Here is a 16,858-nt window from a genome sequence, read left to right as displayed (position 1 = left end):
CTTCAGGCCCAGCCTCCCCTGGAAGCCTCCATGCCTTCCTAGCACCTTTCCTCTGGACCCCCGCTGGTCACCCTCAGACAATTCCTAAGCTCCTGCAGTGTGCACAGCCTGTCTCCTGCCTCGAAGGACAGAGAAAAGCATGGCAAAACCCTGACTTCAGAGTGCTGAGTCCCCAAAGAGGGACACCACCTCTCCACCAGGCAGAGGATGCTAACACTTGGGGTGGCCAGCACCAGGCTGTGTCAGCCAGAGAGCAGGTGGAGCTGACTCCTGCCTGGGGAGAAAGGTCCCAGGCCATGACACAGCCTACCAGGCAGGAAGCTGGGGCCCTGGGACATCGCGTGCAGAGGGCCCAGTTTTGGGCTATGGCTCTGAATTCTGTCCCATGAGGGCACCTCCTGGACAATCTCCTTCCCATTCCACCACAGTCATGTCTGCTCAGGATCCATCTACCTGCTTCTGCTCTGGGGCTGCCCCCTGTGCAAACCCTCCAGTGCCTTCCATGGCAGGCTGTGTAATCCAGGCCCCTCCCAGCTCATCTCCTGACTCCTGCTCCTGTCTCTGTCGCCTCGAGACCTTTGCTGTGCTACCCTGCACGGGCTGCTCTTTTGGGTTTCTGTAGCTGGTCAGCTACCAGACTTCTTCACTTGAAGTAAGCTCTAGCCACAACCCCAACCCTTTTAATCTGCTGCACAGCTTTTAGCACCATTGGCCCCTGTTCTCATTGCCCATGGTCTGCCTATGAGCACAGTGCTGTCTGCTTGGGGACTGCTCTCCCCAGCTCTGCCCAGCATGCGGTGGATGGCAGGCAGGGCCAGATGGCACATGCTGCAGGTGTTTGGTGTGGCAGCTGTGTATAGGGGCAGGGGTTGGGATTGCCTGGCTGCTCCCCACCCGTGTGCCCCTGGCCCCACCCTTCTGCACAGATGCACCTGCTCCTGGCCCACAGATGGGCTGGATCAGGGCGGGGGGCACAGGCCTCACACCAAGACCCGCTGCTTCTGTGGATGCCTAGGGTGTGGCTGGGGTGGATGATGGGCACCTATAGGAGGCTCTGAAGGGACTCGGGCTGGGCCTCCCTCCCCCGCAGCAGGCCCTGCCCTGGGCTGGCCCTCCAGTGACAGCTGACCTGTGTCCTTCCTCACTGTGGCTTCGTCGGCCAATGGGTCAATCTGGCAGAACAGGCTGAAGAGGCATTTGATAAGTAGGTGCTCTTCCGGCTTTAAAACAATCAGGAAATATCTGATCTTGTATTCTGGTGAATGAAGCTGTGGGTTTTATTTTCATACCCTGTGGCCAACCCCCTGGGGTTCTGTGTGCAGAGGCCCTAGGACCCGACTCCACTGTTGCGCTCCCTCAGTGGGTTCCAGTGCTTCTTGCTGGAACACTGCTTGGGACCCCTGCTCCTGCCTCAGCTTCTGCTCCCTGCACCCCAGCTGCTGCCACCCCCAGTTCACAGGACTCGCCTGGCTGAAGTGGAGACTCTCGAGTGGCACAGAAGGATTGACAATCTGGGGTGGCCACAACTCCTGTCCTCAGACACTCTCAAGCCCTGGGTTTTCATGAGGCCCTCGACTTTTCCCTGGGGATAAGAAAGGCCACCGCTCCTGCCCACCTGCACAGGGCTGCTCAGCTGCCCATGCAGGCAGCTCAGGAGGGCACGGGCAGCTTGGGAGGGGCCCATTTTACAGAGTACTCAGGCCTGTAGGTCCCAGGCCAGCGACAGATGGGGCTCCTCTGGGATGGGGGCCAAGGCAGGGGTGTGTTCCGGCCGAGTCCAGAAGTCAGAGCCTCTGCTTGCCGGTGGCCCCCTCCTCCCTGCAACTACGCCTGGTGACAATTGTAGTGCTCATAGTAACAGCACCAGCCAAGCCTGGCACTTCAAACAGCAAGGGCTGTTTAAACAAGATAACAGGCTACCGCTAAAGCCCTAGCTCAGGCCCTAATGGCCTGAAAAGCCCTTGCTCTGAACCTGCCAGAAACAGCTGAGCGTGCTGCTCCCTGCCTCCCGTAGCAGTTTGGCTTTGCCACCTTGCCTGGGCAGTCCTGTCTGCCCTCCCTGGTTTCCCCATGTGTGCAGTGTGGAGGGGGTGGAGTGACCTGTAGTAATGGCAAGGGTGGCTGCTTCCCAGCCCTGCCCATTCCCCTGGGCAGCGGTGGGACCTCCAGGTCAGAAGGCCCCCCCCACCGCCCACTTTGCCACAGGGACAACTTTTCCTGAAACCGGAGTTTCCTCATCTGTGTGGTGGGGACCCCCTTTGGGCTGGGAGGCTTAGAGGTTGTGCATTCAGTGCACCAGCACGCCCTGCACTAGGCTCTGCCAACTGCTCACATCTCTGGGCCTTCCATTTCTACTATTCTGTTGTCAGCCAGCACACACATGTTATCCTACAGCCTAAGCCTTCAGAGTACTTCCAGAACTGCCCTACCTCCTCACTAGCCAGGGGAGGGACGGGAGCTCAGGAGCTGTGCTGCTGGGCCAATCTCCACCTGGGCAGTCCAGATGGACACAGGTCCACATGACTACCCTGGGCCACAGCCAGGCCGGGGCCCAGTGTGAGATGGAGACGGTGCTGTACACAGAGCACTTTCTCATGCCTCAGCTGGGCTTCACCCACTGGGCAGAGCTCTTCTAGAAGTCTGTGTGCAGCCTCCAGGATGTTGGCACCCCTGTCCAGCCCTGCAGGTGGGTGGCTGCTGTTCTCCAGCACAGGACCAAGGCACCACCCCCCTCACCCTCATGTCACTCTGTTTTGCTTTTTGCTCTCACCAGATCTCAACTATCACTGACTTGCAGGGTCTTAGGTCCAAATGGGACCCTCTGTATTCCCAGAGGTGTTGGTCAAAGTTGCTGAGGAGGCAGAGCCTCAGGGTAAGTGTGATATGTGGCAGGCGTCACGTGACTGGAGGCGGTGGCTTAACAATGCTCGAAGACTCCCAGTCCCAGGACAGAAAATTCCAAGATGGTGGGAGCATTTGCTCTGAAAGGGCCTGGAGCTCCTGTGTCCTGCTCCCTGGTTTCACACCCAGACCCAGAAAGGGAGGCCGTGGGCACCCTTAGCACCTGGGTCCCACCTGCGCTCACCTTGACCCCATATGCTCTCCTGCCCAACTGGGAGGACTGGCCTCTTCCAAAGCCCCAGTCCACTTCTGTTTCAGCTAAGAACTGTCTCCTATTTGTTTTTGTGTTAAATCTTGCTGCTTTTAAGTAATCTGCACCCCTACTCCACACCAGCCAGTGTCAGTCGCTGAAGGGAAATTAACAAACAGCATGACACAGGTGTGTTGTAGATTGGAAGCTGTCAACACAGACATAGGCCTGGCCAGGGGCTTGCACGCCATCACCATGCGAAGAAAGCAGTGTGAGAAACCCCTCCTAGTTTCAGCTCCAGAGCATCCCCAGGAACCCAAGGCCGACACCCTTGCCTGGTTTGCCTTTGCTTTGTTCAGCAAGGTGGGTGCACTCTGTACTCCTAGTCGCTGGCACTGCAGCCTCGGACCCACACCTGTAGGCTCAAGGGCTTGTGAGCCCCTCTGCAGCAGGCTCAGGCTCTTTCCTGGGAGGGACGTGAGAAACTGGGGGTAGTGGGGAGAGATCCCAGTGGGAACCTCTGCCTGTGGCCAAAAAGATGGTTTTCAAAAATATTCGTCCTTTAAAAAAACGTATTTGGGTCATTACTGCTTGAGCTGGGTGGCCCTGTGGGGCAGGGACTTGCCCATAGTTACTCCTCCAGCTGGGCCAAGCTGCCTTCGAGGCTCTGGGCCCCCTTGGTCAGGATGCTGCTGTGCTCTTCCCGTGGTCACCACAGGCCAGGAAAAGGTGTGTGGGGCTGTGGCCCTGGCCGGCCTGGGCTGGGAACCTGACACAAGGCCCAGGCCCCCAGTCGACTCTGGTTTCATTATTAATGAAATTAGAGAAAGTACCTGCGCTGAGGACATGTCCACCATGAGGTGTGATGAAGCAGGGATTAGAGTGCGCTGAGCCAGGCTCCTGGGCTGGCCTAAGCTTGTCCACTATCCAGATGGGAGCCACGTGCAGGGAGAAGAAGCACCTTTCACTCTGCCCTGGCCAACACTGGGTATCCCCCCTGAGATGCCCAGGGCCATGCCCCCTAGCTGACTGTCATTCCAATCCCTCCAGAAACTAGACTGAGCCAGTGGGGCCTCGGGTGAAGAGGGCTATGCATCCGGTCAGCACAGAGCCTTGCTGCTGCATCTTGTCCTCACTGCCTGTGTTGTTCAGGGCCAGTCACAGGACTCCCCTGAGTGGCAGATCCCCCTATCTACACTGGTTACTAGGGATCCCCAAGTCAGCAAGGCCCCCAGCACTCTTAGCCTCCACCTTGGAATCTGTTCTAGATAGTGGAAAATTGTTTTTCACTTACTGGATTATACAAATCCCTTAAAACAATAGTAATCTGTGTCTTAAAACCCAGAGCTGTTCTCATGTGTGTGTATCGAGCAGAGCTAATGCGCTCAGGAAATTAATTACCCGCTGGCCTGGGCAAGCCTAGCGGATGCAGGTTGAGGGGATGTGGGGTGGGAAGCAGCTCTGCCCTGAAGCTCTTGGAACAGTTCAGACAGGGTATCATTGTGAGCATCCAGCCTGATCACGAGGCAGAGCAGGAGGTGTATAAACTAGGAAAGACGCAGTCCTGGGGCTGAACCCTGGCTCCGTCATCACAGGGCGCTCAGGCAGTGACACCCACCCCAGGCCACACTAGGGATTGGACACCGTGCCTGGGACCTTGCCCTACCGGCTTGGACCTTACACCGCCTGGTCCTCCGTCACCCCGCCGCAGGGCACTGTGCATAGCTCTGTGCTCTCCATGGCCCCCCCGACAGCCCCCTCAGTCCTGCCTTTGTTGACTGTCCCCACTGCTCCCCCACAGCCTTGACTGGATTCTGCAAGGTCCAGATCAGATCACCACCGCCACGTTCATCCCAATCTGTGCAGGCCTGCTCCCAATGTCTACGCCCCCTTCTCTCCTGCAAAGTTGGTCTTTGGGACAGAGGAGGCCCCCACTCCTGGCTTCTCTGCACCTAGAAAACTGTTTCCTAGTGCAGGCTCAGGGCCAGTCACAGAGAGCATGCAACCAGCATTCGTAGGCACTGGGGAAGCCAGCCTGAGGCCAGCCCTGGCTACACGGGTCCTCCAGGGCCTGCCTGATGCCATCCCCAGCTGACCTGAGGGAGGAAGGGATAGGACCGCCTCTGTCCCTAGACTGTGAGTTTGTCAGGCCCAGGGCCCAAACATACTGGGTGAACAAGGGCTGTTTCCTGCATGGATGCCACAGGGCTTGTTCTCAGATGGAGAACATCAGATGGCCCCCACCTTGTGGTCTCATGTTAGCCAATCCAAGGTTGCTCTCTGTGGAGTAGGATTCTCTTAAATCTGCCGAGGAAGAGCGGGAGGGAGGCAGGCAAGTGAAGAGACGCTCTGGCAAATTCCCTTTCTCCAGCGGGGTAAACACGAACAGACGCAACCCATGAGGCCACAGGCTCAGAGCTGGGAGTCACTGGGGAAGCACAGTCGGGGACTGAGAGACAAGGACACTGTCGGGTTCTTCAGTAAGATGGCAGCAGCGGATCAATCCTGCCACACACCAGTGACTGAGCCTGGCTGGCAGACTCTCCCCGCCACGCTTGGGAGTCACTGGCTGTGGTGCACTGGTAAAGGTCTAACAACTGGCATGGAGGCGGGGGCTGGGGAGGAGTAGAACTGTTTTGTAGCATTTGCCAATTCCTGGGGTGTGATTACTCCCACCTGGCTGATTTGAAGCCACAAATATAATGTCAAACAGCTCACAAACGTCCTGAAAATTGAAAAATTAGCTCTTGTGAGCCAGTATGAGCCAGCTCTAGCCCCTCACTGCCCTGGCATGCACAGAGGGAGGCTCTGCCACCACTAGCCCTGGGTCTCAGCACTCTCCTCTGCAGGGGGCAGCCCTGCCTGGCACGGTGCTGAAGAGAGCTCGCTTGCTCTCTCCTCCCTCCTCCCTCAAGGCTTACCAGCACTAGGGCAAGAGACTGACCCTTACCTTCCCATAAGGGAGGCCCCAGCAGAGCCCATGCTGGCTGACCTCCTATTGTGGCAGGAGCACTTGTCTGAGAGATCTGAAGAACACCATGGGCATCCCCATGGAGGTTCTGCCAAGGCACCTGGCAACGTCATCATGGTGGAAGAGACAGTGATGGGGCTGGAGTCCTGGCTGCTGCCCTGCTGTGTTCAGTGATAGCTTGTGCCCTGGGAATGGCCTCTAGTGACACAGCAAGAGGTGACCATCATGGAGGGGTGGCTGATGCAGTGAATGACAGAGCCACCAGGTTCATGATGATGAAGAGTTGGGGGCCAAAGGAAAAGGCTCTGCAGGTAGAGCAGGTGTGGGGGCAGCCCAAGCAGCAGGGCTTGAGCCCAGGGCCCTGTCGCCTCCTGCCTTGCGGCTGACCTCTGACCAAGGACCTACCCAGGGCAAGGAGCCACTGCACAAGGCGGGCTAAGAAATGGCCTCACCCTTGGAAGCTCCCAGTGTGACAGGGAAGAAGCTGCTTTTGACAGGGGCCTTGTGGCTGCATGCTCCCTGGCAGCAGAGGAAGGAAGGAGCTAACCCAAGGACTGAAGTGCTAGCAAGGGCCTCAAATAGGTGCCAGGACATGCTGCCTTCTCCACCCCTCCCTGCTTATCCCTCTCCCATCTTGGGCTTGAGCCAGTACCCCATGGGGTCACGCATAAAGCCTGGGACCCTAGGCAAACAGATACCCATCATTCACTGAGCACTGGCCACAGGCTCAGAGTGGCTGAAGGCCCACTGAGGTGGCCGCAGCCCCAGTTAAGGCTGAGTGCTGGGCAATGAGGCAAGGGAACTTGGGTGCGGGGAGCCGGTGCTGAAGGGACGGCAGGGGCTGTTCACAAGTGTTGGTGGGGCCTCTAGGCCATGGGTGGCCCAGCTATAGGTGTGTGCCGAGCCCTCTTGAGGCTGGCCCCATCGCTCCAGTGCTTGGGAAGGATAACAGGCCATAGAGAGGAAGCCAGACCAAGCTTAGAGAGGGATGCGGACTGGGGATATCATGTGGCCAGCTGAGCCCTGCTCCCAATTCCATGCCTGCCATGTGAGGTGCCATCAGGGTGCTGCTGTGGGCTTGGTCCTCTGTGTCTCCCACCCCTGTGGAGCCTCTCAAGCTGCACTGCTATGGGGGCCGTCCAGTCCTCGGGAGCCCAGTGTGCCAGCCTGGCCCTGCCTCTGGATCTGGTCAGGAGGCTCTGCTGTTCCAGGGTCATGATAACTTGAGGATGCTGCAGACAAATTGCATGTGGCCCTGGCACATTGCAAGATCAGAAGGAGCTGCTTGGGAGACCTTGTGTGTCGGGAAAAGGGCGGCAGGCCTTCTGGCTTGGAGTTATGCCCTTGACCAGGTCAGGAACAAGAGGCAGAGTGAGGCCATGTTCTGCTAGGGCTCCCTGTGGTCCTGCCACTGACTAGGCCACGAGACAAGGGGAGGAGGGGAGTGTCAACCTTGACAGCTACTCACCTCTCCCAAGCCCAGGTGTCACTGTCCTCCACTCTCCTGAGAGGAGGCTGGCTGCACAGCAGCTCCCAGGGTGGAACCCAGTCTACACCGCCAAGGCCCTTGCTGGAGAACCCCAGCACCCACAGGATGTGGGACCAGTAGGGTGAAGAGGGGTCCACTGGAATTCCCAGGGGCCAGTGCCAGGACCCTCCCTGAGAGCCAGAGTCTCAGCCCTGGGGTATGTGAAGGAATCTCTCTGAGGCTCAGTTTCCTCCTCTGCAAAGTCGGCTGGTTAAGAACACTAAAGGATATGTAAGGTCCCTTCTTAATCTAAGCCCTGGTATGCTGGGGAGAGGGTATCATTCGTGTCTGGCTATTGCCCATTTGTAATTCCCTCCTTGGACAAATATAACCAGCTCTGTCATCAATAGGTGTACGACTGTCTTACTGGAAAGACCTTGTTTCACCCACAACACGCCATTTTATGGCAAAATGTTTAAACTCCATTTTTAAAGCACTAAAAAAAACATCCTTTTTGGGCTAAATGATAAACCACAGTGCTAGGGTGGCAGGAACATGCTGTGTTCACAGGACGGCCTTCGGCAGCCCCTCTTCAGGATACTGCACACACTCCTGTTATGGACCAGCACCCATAGGGTCTCCTTGGGAAGGGCTGAGTATCCCAGCTGCTCTGCACCCAGAAGCCAGGGCCCTGGAGCTCCAGCTCTTCCCAAGCCTACCGCCTCCCGCCTGCTCCACAAAGTCTGTAGAGCACCCACTGTGTGCCAGGCCCTCTGCTCAGAGCACAGGCTGTGCCGGGTGGGTGTGGACCTGCCCTTGTGGTGTGCTGGGGCTGCTGACCTGCCCTGGAGTGGGGAGGGGTTCCGCAGGAAGCTAATGGCCCCAGGACAAGGGACCACTATCCAAGGCTGGGCAGAGGCCACCTGCCTGGAGGCTGGCTGCTCAAGCACTTGCCACCTGCAGAACTTGCCCCACAAAAGGCATGTTCTTTTGTGCCCCGTCCCCTGGATACCCTCACTGATAACATGTTGACCAGCTGTCTCTCAGATAAGTGGCAGAGACACCAGGCCTCCCAGGGTGTACCTTGCTGTGACCCAGCCTGCCTGTGGGGCCCAAGTGACTACTGTGGGTCCTAGATGAAAGCACAATGGGGACACCACTGGGAACTGCTGCCTACCAGCTCTAGAAAGACAGGGCAGGTGTCCCTGGCAGCACGAGGCTTTGTGGAAATGAAGCCGTGGCTGGGCTGGTGTGACTGCCTCCTCCTTGTCCCCCAGTTCCCTGTGCTGCTGGGAGAGTTGTGCTCACCCGCACACCCGGCCCCAGCCTGAGCCTCGTGCCTGCACAGCAGGTCCATCACAGGTGCGCAACAGACCCGCCGCAGGGCTGGGAATGCTGACAGCTCCGTCGGGAAATGGGCAGTGAGCTCCCTGTGGGTTTCCACATGGGAACATTTGATGCTTTACAACTAGACCTTTTAATCTTGCCTTCTGAAGGATCCCACACCATTAAGTGGCCGGCGGAGTTCATTAGCTGATCCGCAAGGGCAGAGGTTGGGCCACAAGTGTCCACCTACCCCCTCAGGTGCCCCCAGTGGGGCCAAGTGAAGACCCAGGCTCTGCTGGTCACAGCCACCTGTTTCTGTCCCTCAGCCTGGGCTGGTAGGTGCCAGCTTCTCCACTTTGCCTTTCCCTCCTAGGGCAGCAGAATGACTGTCTTTACTGACTGACCCTTGTGTGAATGTACTAAAGAGGAGGGGCAGAGCCTCTGCCATGGCTCTGGCTAAGTGGGAGGCCCATGGTGGGTCCTGTGACACATGGCCTCTCAGGAGCTGTCCTTGTGGACTTGAGGGCTGGGGGCCTGCCAGCGCCGGCTGTGTGCCTGAGCCTCAGTGCCTCGATCTGTGACAAAAATAACAGGGGCTGCTGCCCCACAGGATCATTGAGGGGACAGGTGTGCCAGAAAAACCCCCTTGCATTGCTGGGCTGTGTTCAGGCCTCCCATGCTGCCTGAGGAAGCCCCAGCTGGGTGTTGGGCTTGGGGGCACCGGGGTGCCTGCCACACCTGCGGGACTCGGCCCTAGTCAGGGCAAGGGTCTGCCAGTTCCTTTGGACAAGGGTGGGAACCGTGGCCACGGAGGGGCGTGGCTCCGCATATGGCTCGCTGCTATGCCCCACAGACACCCCGAAATCTTCCTTCCCTGCTCTGAGGTGCTGCCCTGCACTCACTGCAGCCCTCACACCCGGGAGCCCAGAGACACTGACGTTCTCCTTGGCAACGTGCTGACGCAGAAGCCAGCGGGTGGGCTGGGGGGCTGTGGCTCCTTCGCCAGGCGTGGGGGTGGGGAGGCACTGCCAGCATCAGGGAAGATGAGGCCTTGGAAGCTGAGCACGGAAGGAGAGCTATGGAGGAGCCGTGTCCAGAGCCCCGGCACTGGGCCCCAGGGTTCATTCGGCTTTTGTGAAAACAAGCATGGCCTGTTCTTGGCTGCCTTGCCTTTGACAGGGCCCAGGGAGGACAGTTCAGCACATTCCAAAAGGAGATGGCAGAGAGTGGCAGCCCTGTGCCAGCCCCTGTGCCAGCACTGGCCCTGGCCTGGCTGGAGGTGGGCTGTCCTCACTGCCGGCACCACTCTGGGGGCCAGCCCAGCTCCGGGGCCAGCCCAGCTCCGGGGCCAGCCCAGCCTGTGGGAGGAATCGTGGGAGGGGATTGTCTTTCCTCGGCAGCCTGTTTGTTTCCCATCTCCAGATATTACTGGTAGAGCATGAAAGGTCAGAATCATTTGGAATCCAGTGAATTTCCAGCCTCGCTTGGGTTTCTCATCAAGAACTTCCTTTTCTGGTGAACAACCACTTCCCCAGGTCTGCAGAAACCAGGGTGATGGTGGTGGGTGTGCCAGCCTGGCTGCCAGCCCCTCCCTTTAGAAAGTGCCCTGAATGCCTGGAACCTCACAGGGATCCCTGAGGCCAGGTCAGTGGCTGCTGTCCCTGCCCATGGCTGCCCACCATGGCTCTCCCCAGGGACAGGCCTGGGAGAGGGAATGCTAGAGACGTGAGGCCCCACAGAGGCCACCCAGCCCATCCAGGGCCTGCCCCGAGGAGCTCACCCACACATCACTAGATGGAGGGGTGTGCAGGTGCCGGGCTAGGTCAGAAAAGGCCTCCCAGGAGGCGCCACTTGGGATGAGACCTGAAGGATAAGGGCAGGGGGACGAGAGGCAGGGATCAGGATTGTTACAGGCTTAAGGCTGGACAGAGCAGTACCGCTGGAGCAAAACAAGCTGACCATGGCTGGAGCAGAAGGAGAGGAGAGAGAGGCAGCAAGGTGGCAGGCACAGGCCAGGCAGAGCCAAGAGGGCTGCAGGCAGGCAAAGGCCTAGCCTTGGGCCCATCTGTGAAGACCCCTGGGTCATCTCCTCACTGACAAGTTCAGAAAGCAAACATGATAGCCAAAGTCCTCCATGAAACACTGGACCAACTCAAGGCCCAGGTATCCTGCCTTTTGTGTCCAGCACACCTGTAGGCACAGCCTGTCAAAGGATGCAACTGGGAGCCAGGCCTGGCGCCTGAGGAATTTGCCATGCCTGACACTGAGTTGATGGATGAGACCAGTGATGCAAGCCCGTGTGACTGGCAGACCCACCATGGCACTATCCCAGGGGTCTGGCCTGAGTACCTCACTTTGCCTTGCAGCTTCTCAGCCCCAAGCCCTCTGCCCATGGCCATGCCTCATCAAGGGAGCCTGACCTCACTCATCTGCTGGGATGTCCCCTCTGCCCAGAACCACACATGGGGCTGAACTCGTGGCAACCACAGGGTAAGGGGCCAGAACCTGGAGAGCACACAGATACACACTGCAAACAGGGTGGACGCAGCCACCTGCATACACACCTGCCTGTTCGTCCGTCATTTGTTCCCCCCAGGCACACCATCAACACCTAGGCACAGTTCCAGGGAAACCCCTGATGCGAGGAGGGGAGGGAGGCAAGCCTGCCTCCCCAGCTGCCTGATGAAAGCCAAAGATCCTCTCTCTCAGAACACTCAGGCTCCTAGCACCATGGCCACCACCTGGAGCTGTCCAGGTTCCCTGGCTGGGGCACAGGTCCAAAGCTAGAACCACTGTTGCTCTCGGCTGAACCCAAAGAATAAAGCTTGCCTTAGGACTGGGTGAAGCAAGGAGTGACCTCGGAGGCCAATGCTCCCAAGTGGGGAGGCTGGGCCCGTATCTCCCAGCATCACCCTCCCCTAGCCCCAGGGTACCTACAACTTCGTGACTCCTTGTCTGCCCCCACTCCTCCATCCCCAGGGTCAAAGGCCTCTCTCTTAAGGGCAGACTTGAAATCTGTGCTCAGGGAATCCTGCTGGGCAAGACAACCCCTCCCTTGTCTGCCATGGCCTCCACCGCTGCTACTCCTGGCTGCGTCCCCCTTTGTGTGCTAGATCTGTCTTGGCTGGGCCTGAGCACACTGCCCCGCTGTTTCGCCCGGCTCCCCACCCTCTCCAGCAACTCCACTCTCAAGCCCCCACCGCTTTGCACTGGGTCCAGGTCTCCCTCTGGCTGTGCCCATGCCACTGTGAAAGAATCCCAACACCTGCTTTTACGTCGTCCCCTTTCCATCAGGACCTGGGATTATCCCTTCTAAACAGCTCTTAACCCCATCTCTGCCAGACTCTCAGACTCAAGATGGGGTTGCAGGGGTGGCTGCTGTTCCCGGACCTACATGCTGGTAGGAGACTGGTGCTGGCAGGAGCTTCATGGATTTGCCAAACTATCACATGGATTGACTATGGATGCACGGCGGAGCCTCACACTCTCTTGCCCTGTGGCCTCCACACTGAGTACTTCAGGCATGGGACATGACACCTGCGCTCCACACCCTGTTCTCTCTGCCCTCACCTTGCTGGAGCTGCCTCAGTTATCGTGCAGCAGGGCCAGGCCTGCACCTGGTTCCCTTTCTGGCTGCAGACTGTCCCGGACCTCGCGAGTCCTCTTGCTTCCAGGAACCCATGACAGCAGGAACAAGCAGAGGAAAACCCCCGGCCCCACTTACTGTCTGGTTATCCTCGTAGAGTTTCAGGTCGTAGCCGCTGAGCTCCACACAGAAGATGATGGCCGTGACGCCCTCGAAGCAGTGGATCCACTTTTTGCGCTCTGACCTCTGCCCCCCCACATCCACCATCTTGAAGGTGAGCTCCTTGAAGGTGAACTTGTTCTCCACGATGCCCGTGGTCATGTCCCGGGAGCGCAGGATGTCCTCGACAGTGGGGATGTAGTCAGCTGCGGCGATGCGCTCCAGGTCGTTCAGGTAGTAGGCTGCGTTGTCCTCCAGGTGGTACTCGCTGGAGCGGCTGAAGCAGGCCTGTGCCCCTGGGTCGGCCCAGAGTCGCCGCATGACGCCCAGCAGCTCGGGTGTGATCTCACCCTTGCTCTCAGCGGGGCCCGTCAGTGCAAAGAGCTGCACAGCGTCGTAGGCGCGGTCGGGGTTGTGGAAGTCGATCCTGAGGGCGGCCAGGGCCCGGATAATGCGGGTCAGCGAGTCGATGGCGTTGTAGATGATGAGGGGCTTGTACTCCTTGCAGGCCTCCAGGTTGAAGCCGCCGCTGTGGATGATCTTCATCTGTTTGACGATGGTGCTCTTGCCTGAGTTGCTGGTGCCCAGCAGGAGCAGCTTGATCTCGCGGCGCTGCCGCTGGCTCTCTGAGCGCAGGTGGCGGTCAATTCTCCGGGACCGCCGGGCTGCTTCTTTTTCCTCTGAGCTTTGCCGACATCCCATGGTCTGGCAGCAGCAGGCCCAGACAAGGAGCACGGGATGGGGCGCCTCTCCCTCTTGCCACAGGGGACGCTGAGACCAGGCAGACGAGAGCCCAGCTGCCCTGGAGGCACTCAGTGCCAGCAGGGGGGTGAGGCTGAGCCACACTGCAGCCCCTGCCCCAGCGCCTCTTCTCCAGCCGGCATGGCGCTTCGTGCAGCGGGCGGCGGCCGCCCCTCCCCACTAGTGACACTCCACCTCCCTAGTCGGCAAAGTGGCCTGATTTGCCGTAGTCATTCCCTGTCCTCAGCGACGGTGGGAAGCCGTCCGCTTGTGTCTGCCTCGGCTGCTGCCGTCTGGTTGCTGGTTGCTGTGGCGATGTTGCTGAGTGGCTGGAGGGTTGGAGGGCCAGTCGCTGGTGTGCTCCCTGCAGCCCCCCGCCTCCGGCTCCCACTGTGCATCCAGCCCTTCACCTGCCAAACACAGAGAAGAGCATGAGCCTCCTCCCCGCGGCCCCACCTCAGGCTGGACAGTGAAAGGGAGCTCTTCTGAAAGCAGAGCAGCAGAGACTGGCCTTGGAAAATGAGCCGGCAACAATCCATCCAACCCCCTCTCTTCCATGGGGCACTGCAGGGTCCACACCATGGTGTAACACATGTGTCTGCTGCTGCCTGGACAGTCTACCTGAAGCCAGGTGCATGAGGGAGAGGAGGGTGTGTGTGAGGCCTCTGCCCACCCAGCCCCCATGCTGGACTCACTTCTACCGCATCCAGTTAGGATTCAATAAGGTCACCCTGCTGTGATGCCCCCTGGGGTCCTTCTCCCAGAGAGCACTGATAGAGCTCAGCCTTGCCCTGTTTTACACGGGTGGCCAGGCCTCAGCCCAGCCCTGGGATAACCGAGTTCCTCCCTGACTCTCACTACCCCCGCAGGAGCTGGGTCACTGCTGATCACAGGAAGGAAAAGCACCAGGAGGGAGGCCTGGCCCCTGCCTTCCCTTGAGGGCACTCTGATGGGCCAGCCCAGGAGCCAGCAGATAGGCAGGGACCAGAGCAAGGTGGAGGCTTCAGGCTGTGGGAGCACCGTGAGGTGCCTAAGCACAGTGGGCAGGGGTGGCCTCACTCCCGCAGAAGGAGGTAGAGGGGGGCTTGGGCTGAGACCAGGGAGCTGGGGGCTGCACGTGGTGCTGCGGTGAAATCTACCTGGGAGAGCAGATGTCACAGTGGCTCCCAAAGGCAGCAGTAATCACTGAGGCCAGGGCAAGGCAGGGTGGCCTAGAGGCATCAGGCAGAATCTTTCACCAATCCCGCGAGTCAGGGCCTCCCCATCCACCTTTCCTGCCAGCAGGGAGGGGCACACCCTAGGATGCCCCTGTGACTTTGCCGGGTGCTCGGGCCAGCCCTCCCCACACGAGGGGCAGCTCAAAGCTTGGGCTTCTGCCCCTGGCTGTGAGCCCAGGGTGGCACCAGGCCCCACCCAGCTCACACACACCCCTCTTGCTCCTTCCCTGACCTCTGTCCCTGTCCAGAGACCCACGCAGCCTCCCCATCCTGCCACAAGCAGCATTCGCCCCTCTAATACCACCCATCAACTCTGTGACCCCTGGGGTGGGAAGGCCCGAGGCAGACTGACCCCAACAGCCAAGGCCCCACCCCCAACTCCTGGGTGTGACCAGCATTTAAAACTCAACCTGCTAAACCCTCAGCTAATGGCACTTCATCCTCCCAGCAGCCATCCATGCCCCTCACTGTCCCTTGCCCCTCACAGACCTTGACCACTAGTCCTGGCGATCCTGCTCTGAAGCAGGCCCCTGGTGCGCTGTCCTCTCCCTGGGGAGAGGTTCTGATCTCTCCTGGCAGTGGTGGTGGCCTTTCACACCTGCTCCCTAGCCCTGCCAGCCTCTGACAGCCAGAGGCTCTAATGCCGCCTCTTTCCCTTGGTCAAACCCTGACGTTACCCCCACCACTCTCAGGGTGGTCTCATCCTTCATGCCTTGCTTGCCTCTCCCAGGTTGTGTGGCCTCTGGCGACTTACTCCCATCTCAGAGCCTGTCCCTCACTGGCCACAGGTATCTGTGAAGAGTAAAGCGTCCAGCACAAGCCTGGCCCTCAGAGAGTAACAGCCAGTAGCAGTCACTGCCCTGCTGTGCTTGTTGCTGTGAGCGTCACCTTGCCCACTGTCCTCCTCCTCCACAGCAGCCCTCAGCTAATGTGTGACCTACGTGACCTTGTGTGCTGCCATTGCCCCTACCCCCAGCCAGAGTGCGGGTGAGGAGGGCCCGTCCTGGCCTCGTTCCCCAATGGGAACAGAGCAGTGCCTGGTGCACAGTGGGTGTTCCGTAAGCACTGGTTGGTGGAATGAGGGAGGGAGGGAAGGAATCACTGCAGAGGCTGAGGAACTTTCCCGCTTCACCGGGCAGCCACCGATGAGAGGTGCACCAGGGAACGCCCTAGAAACATCTCTGCCAAGAGGGAAGTGATTAAACAGTCACCCAGCCCAATCCCAATGAGGCTGAAAATTACATCTGAGAATGGAAGCCTTGAGATGACCCTCCCGCTCCAGCACACAATGGACAGAACATCTGCTTAAAGATGACACGTACAAAATATGTGTAATATGCACATGAACCATCAGTGCATGAAGGATGGGAACCCTGTGGCTGCTCCCATGTCCCTGCTGATGACCTGACAGGCGCTTAGGTGTGGAAAGGTGTCCAAAGCCCTCAGCCCACTGCCTGGGGACCCAGGGTCCTCCCTGCCAGCACCATCATTCCAGCAGGCCAACAGGCTCCTTTCAGAAGGCAGTGTCCAACCCAGTGGGAGGTGCCCTCTGTTGTCAGGACTGTTCTTCTCAATTCAGCGTTTGAAAATCTGAGGTACAGCCAGGCGCCCCTTCTGTCCCCAGTGGTGGGCAGAGAAGCTGCTCTGTCCGAGGATGTGTGATTTGTGCTTTGGGATGTATGTGCTCCATGGCTCCAAGGCTGGGGAATCAGGAGAGCAGGTTGGGGACACTGGGCTGGCAGCCTGGGCCCTGAACTGCTGTTGTCTGGAAGCCTGGAGCTAAGGGCTGCCCATGCAGTCTTTGATCAGTGTGCGCCGGCAATGACAGGGCAATGTGGGAGGAAAGGGGAAACCGAGGCCAGGTAGCAATCATATGCGTCAGGGCCAAGTCTGTCACCTGCATGGGGCAGTGACAAACAGTCACAACCAAGGGGAGGTCCCCTGCTTGAGGACCCTCGTCTTTCAGATCACCTGAACCAAACAAGCAGAAGGCCCCACCCAGAATTCTCCCTGCAGCTCTGTAGGGCTCTGTTGTGTTTGGGGGTATGAGTGCTCTGTGCACGGGCCCCACACATGGGACAGGGCTGTGCGTGGATGTAAGGAGGCCTTGCGTTGGGAGCCTGGCTGTGGTCCAAATGGGACCTTATGACAGTCCTACCTATTCTGAGGCTTGACTTCTTGGCTCTTACACAAGGCTCTAGCCGGCCCTCTCTCTGAGTCTAACCCGGGCTTTACTGGACATGCTAGGACTCCCCAAGTCCCAGGATGGAACCTGATGATGGTTGGCCAAGAGACAAAG

The 16,858-nt window shown here is 58.9% G+C and overlaps 2 protein-coding genes across 4 annotated transcripts in view; one reads left to right on the top strand and one right to left on the bottom strand.

Annotated features, from left to right (window-relative positions):
- Positions 1-16,858, top strand: part of RSPH14 (radial spoke head 14 homolog) — an 84,612-nt gene that overhangs the window by 35,285 nt on the left and 32,469 nt on the right. The gene's annotated exons all lie outside the window — the stretch shown is intronic.
- GNAZ (G protein subunit alpha z) overlaps positions 1-16,858 on the bottom strand; it is a 54,404-nt gene that overhangs the window by 16,013 nt on the left and 21,533 nt on the right. The window contains exon 2 of the mRNA XM_055251712.2: positions 12,581-13,752. Coding sequence (XP_055107687.1) covers positions 12,581-13,303 — 723 coding nt within the window. The 5' untranslated portion in view covers positions 13,304-13,752. The remainder of the gene's footprint in view (positions 1-12,580; positions 13,753-16,858) is intronic.

This window comes from Symphalangus syndactylus, chromosome 18 (genome assembly GCF_028878055.3).
Source record: "Symphalangus syndactylus isolate Jambi chromosome 18, NHGRI_mSymSyn1-v2.1_pri, whole genome shotgun sequence".
In the NCBI taxonomy this organism is placed as follows: domain Eukaryota; kingdom Metazoa; phylum Chordata; class Mammalia; order Primates; family Hylobatidae; genus Symphalangus; species Symphalangus syndactylus.
Note: the sequence above shows the minus strand (reverse complement) of the source record. Positions and strands in the feature narration are given on the sequence as shown.